Source organism: Poecilia latipinna, unplaced genomic scaffold, assembly GCF_001443285.1.
Source record: "Poecilia latipinna isolate Pla-1442-1.1 unplaced genomic scaffold, P_latipinna-1.0 Scaffold6573, whole genome shotgun sequence".
Taxonomy (NCBI): domain Eukaryota; kingdom Metazoa; phylum Chordata; class Actinopteri; order Cyprinodontiformes; family Poeciliidae; genus Poecilia; species Poecilia latipinna.
The window spans coordinates 1-4,547 of record NW_015119189.1 but is presented as its reverse complement, the minus strand read 5'-3'; the positions used below and the strand labels follow the sequence as shown (position 1 = coordinate 4,547).

Sequence of the window (4,547 nt, the reverse complement as noted above, 5' to 3'; positions counted from 1 at the left end):
CCTTAAGCTTAACAAGTACCTTGTAAGCTACCGATGTTGGTGTCTATTTTCAGCTACGTACATTCATTTTGCCCCCAAAGAAGTCGATTTCCCCACCCTGTTCTTAGAGACAGGAAGTCTCTAAGAACCCTCTTCCCCCCACACATAACCAGACAGCTATTTGATTTGTAATCCATGGGGGTCGGAAAAGTTTGGGAACCACTGTAATGTCTGCTTCGCCTTTAAAATGGTTAGTCCTTTGTTTAAAGTTGAAAATTTGGACAAGAACAAACAATGACAAAGAGGCAACATGTAGCGATTTGAAAGCAGGAATTTGTAAAAAGTTTCCCAGGACCCAAATTTTTTTTGTTAGTCTGTTTCCAGTTATTGGCAAGTGAATTTGTATATCTGTTAAACATTTAGATCTGAGCTAGCTAAATATTTAACTTCAAGTTCACTACACGTCAAGTATTTAGTTAGCAGTTTAGTTGGATATTTAGTTTAACAAGCTAACCTAAATATGTAGCTCTTTAGAGTGAAACTGTGGCATTTATTAATGAATAAAAACTGAACTCATATTTCTTTCTCAGATGGCAGGCTAAAATACCCAAATCATTGAAAATCATTACGTTGAAGCGATACGGCAGTGCTAAATGTTTTGTTGAGTATTTGAAGTATGTCTGTTATACTCTCCTGAGCTGAATAGCTCATTTACTTTTCACAGGAATAAGTTTATATTTCTTCTTGCCTTTTTCATTCATTCATTTTGTCGTTACAAAACCTTTTCATTCTTAACATTGAGTGAATTCCATAAAAATTAAAATGAAATATTATGTGAAATTGTTACTATTTGTGTGTAACTCTAGACACTGCACCCCATAATTTCCCAAAAGATAAATTTGTGGTGAACTAATAAAAAGCCTAGCTAAGTTTAAAAGTAGCTTTCTGGCTTTCAGAAGCTGATAGATCTAAACAGTGCTAACTTTTTCTGCTCTTAAGGCTTTGAAGCATCAAGATGAGAATGCAATCTGGGAAGTAGAAACAGTGCAGGTTCACTGGTTGATATTTCATGTAGGTCTAAGTAAACGTACGACCATGGAGACGTAGGAGAACAACTAAACATTTCATAGGATGACATTTCTCGATGCACACCTGCTGTTTGGTCAAGAACTGTTACGGTCCACACAGGACACACGACATAAGGAGTCCAGACCAATTTACACAAGAACATAAGACATGATGAATCCAGACCAGGAAGCACTGAGACACTGAGCGAAACATCATTAGGCCTGGGATAAAAAGTGTTGCACCAACCATTCATCATGGAGGCAAAATTTTCTTCGGGGTCAAAGGGAATTTTCCCTTTCCCACTGTGAGTTGTGTTCTCCATGGTGATATGTCCTTCGTTGACCATCTGTAAAAATATCAATTTATAATGATTTAGAAATGATACTACTTATTTTTCCATGCAACTGCATGTTTTTACATCCTTTCCTGTTTTATTGCAATAAACTAAATTCCTCCTACACAGCAACTGCCCAGCCGATGGTTCTGGAACTACAGGACAACAACTCCAGCCTTAGGTATGGGAGGAACGTACCAGGTGTGTGCAGGTAGGTTCGAATGCCTTGGTTCCACAAGCCAGAATTCTGCCATCATCCAGAGTGTGCATCATCCTGATGTAGTTGTCACATTCCTGTTAGAACAGCTATTTCTATAAACAGACTGTAAAACTGAGGGGAAAAACTTATAATTTCTTTATTTTAATGTGCTGTAGTGTACCTCGATGCTCTTGCCTTTCCTCTGGCACTCGATTTTGTCTTCAGAGCTTGCCATCCAGTTAGTCTAAAAGATATCAATCAAGAACTCCATGTGGCTTTCAGGAAATGTTTGTGAAGTTCCTTTGTGTCTTTTTAATATGAAAGTAAAAAAAATGCATCTTATGGGGTGCCATTAATAAAGTTACACAGTCAACAATAAACTGGCTAACACTTTATTTGACGGGCTGTGCATAAGACTGACATGACACTGTCATAAACATGACATAAGATCGGTCATAAATATAAAGGAGTCTATGAATGTCTGACTGTTGTCATGAAGTGTTATTCGTTAAATAATGACACTTTTAATGCAAATTTGCGTTAATGGTGCAATAAAAGTCCATTGAAAGTATCAACGTTGCAACCTGATGACAGGTGCTGTCATGTTTGTGACAGCGTCAGGTAAAGTCTTATGGACACCCCATCAAATAAAGTGTTACCATAAATGACAATAATATGGGTTAATTATTTTGTCATGAGAGGAAAAAAAGCAGGTTAATTTTGCAAAGTCATGTTTTCACCACATCGATACTTTATAAATAGTTCATGATCAAACTGCATATATAGATGTCAATCAAAACATCTAGCATAAAACTAAAATTTCATAAGTATCAAACTAAATATTAAGCCCGGAGATAAATATTTAGCTATGTAGCTACACTTATTTGTGTATATTTAAATATGTAGTTCGTAAACTAAATATTTACTGCCGTAGAGTTAAACATATTTGGAACTAGTCTGCTTCCTAACACACTAGTACTAGTTTAGGTACTACTTGGCTTTCTAACTAATTATTTAGCTTTAATCAAAGTATTTAGTTAGCAAACTAAATACTTTGGTTAAAAGCTACATATTTACTCCACAACTAACTAAATATGTCATTTATAAACTACTTAGCTTGCTAATTAAATATTTGGAAACCGTGATATTTACTAATGAATGAATAACATGACAGGAAAATGAATCCTCATTTTTTCGTCCTGACAGGTTAAATTACCCACATTATTGAATCAAGTTTTTTACCATGTAACTTTCAAAATGCCACCCCATAGTATCTCTTTGCATTTAATTTCATTGAAGTTTCACCACCCAGACCCAGTTCCTACCTCGCCGGTCTTCTCAGTGATGTCATCCAAACTGAGCGTGATGACCTTTCCTCTGGCTCCGATGAAGAGCAGACCGATGTCTTCTCTCACCAGCATGGAGCTCAAACCGTCAAAGTCAGGCTCCTTAAACAGCTTCAGGTTAACATCTGAGGGAAAGAATCCAACCGGCATCCTCAGATTACTTTTGAAATCAGAGCATTTTCATAAACCTCTGAATTTAGTTTAGTTCTCTGCATTTTATTTAGAGATATCAGAGTAAGAGGGGGTAGACAGCATCTTCATGCTACACTCGTATTACTTCCATCTTTTTAATGCACTTCTTTGTGCTAGTTTGTCACTCAGAGTCACAATCAAACACTAGAGTTTGTGTTTGCAACATGACAAAATGTGGAAAAGTCGACAGACTGAATACTTCTGCACTGGTCTGGGCATTTCAGTGCTGCTGCAGAGATGCTCACCTGAGAAGGAAACGCTCCGACGGGGTTTCAGGCTTTGGGCTGATCCTTCACTCATAATGATCAGGACATAAAGGAGCGCTACCTGGCTCTTCATCATAACCTCAGACAGGAAGGAAAGAAAAAACACATTTCTATAGCAGTTGTTATGGAAACAGCAGTTTATTTCCTGGTTAATAATTATGTCACACAGAAACATTATGGGTTCATAAATTATGAAATAAGAATCCTTAACAATTTAAATAGCTTTAAGAAGCGCATTATAGAAAGCGGTCGACTATAACATTTAATTCTCTAAAATAAAATGATATCTGTTTGCTTACCTCTAACAGGTGGAAATGAAATGCAATGTAAAGGCAATTTACATCTGATAACTACGAGAAACCAAAACATGTTTATTTTTAAAAAACGTTCCAATGTTTAAAGGTGAATAAAACTTCCTTAACTGACAGTACTGTATTAACTGAATGTATTAAGGTATATTAGAAGTAGCTCTCCTGATTCACTTTTAGGGGTGGCAACACAACACTGTACTGTTGTATTTCCCAGTGGAGCAGGAACCCTATCATTTTTACTCCATTTTCCATTCTTCCAATTATTATGTTTCTCTGCTGAAACTCATACTGCACCCTACCCCCGAAACTTATTACAACTTTTATTTGTAACTCTGCAGCGCTTTGCTTTCACACTCAGTGTGTCATGTCCACGAAGCGGTGCTGTGAGTGTGTGTTGTCTCCTACCCTCTCTCCTGCAGGGCGTGTCGGACAGGAGCGGCCAGCTGGAGCTCATCTATCCATCAGGAGGAGCGGTTTAATAGAAGCCGGATCCTGATAGCGCTGCCAGATGGTTCTACGCTTCCAGTGAGTCCTCGTTCCTGGTCAAAGCGTCCTCGTTCCTTGGTCCGAAGTAATCCTCGTTCCTGGTCTGTAAGAGGGTCTGGTTTGGCTTCTCGTCCGGCTCCACGCGGCTCCTGCTCACAGCCGTTCCCTGTCTCCTGCCTGGCTCCGCTTCCTGTCCTTCCGCCTTCGTTGCTGGACCACCCCGCTCTACGCGCTCGCCTGCCTGTCCACCCATCTACCCCCAGTGGATGCTCCGGCTCTCCCTCCCGGGACCCCCCCACCGCCTCCTACAAGCAAACCCCCAACGGGTCCTTACCCGCTGCCTGCTGCTGCTCCGTCCACCTGTCT

The 4,547-nt window shown here is 39.3% G+C and overlaps 1 protein-coding gene across 2 annotated transcripts; it reads right to left on the bottom strand.

The window, feature by feature from the left end:
- Positions 1-884: 884 nt before the first annotated feature.
- Positions 885-3,931, bottom strand: LOC106944001 (semaphorin-4E-like). 2 transcript variants are annotated; one of them, XM_015027278.1, is made up of 6 exons: positions 3,684-3,931; positions 3,364-3,469; positions 2,906-3,051; positions 1,762-1,824; positions 1,580-1,675; positions 885-1,393 (listed from the first exon to the last, which is right to left on the bottom strand). In XM_015027278.1, the coding sequence occupies exons 2-6, from the start codon at positions 3,458-3,460 to the stop codon at positions 974-976; spliced, it is 822 nt and encodes a 273-aa protein (XP_014882764.1). In that variant the 5' UTR covers positions 3,461-3,469; positions 3,684-3,931; the 3' UTR covers positions 885-973. The 2 variants fall into 2 exon arrangements, with proteins under 2 accessions (XP_014882764.1, XP_014882763.1); XM_015027277.1 differs by having other exon boundaries at positions 886-1,393; positions 3,364-3,463; positions 3,684-3,930.
- Between the last annotated feature and the right edge of the window lie 616 nt (positions 3,932-4,547).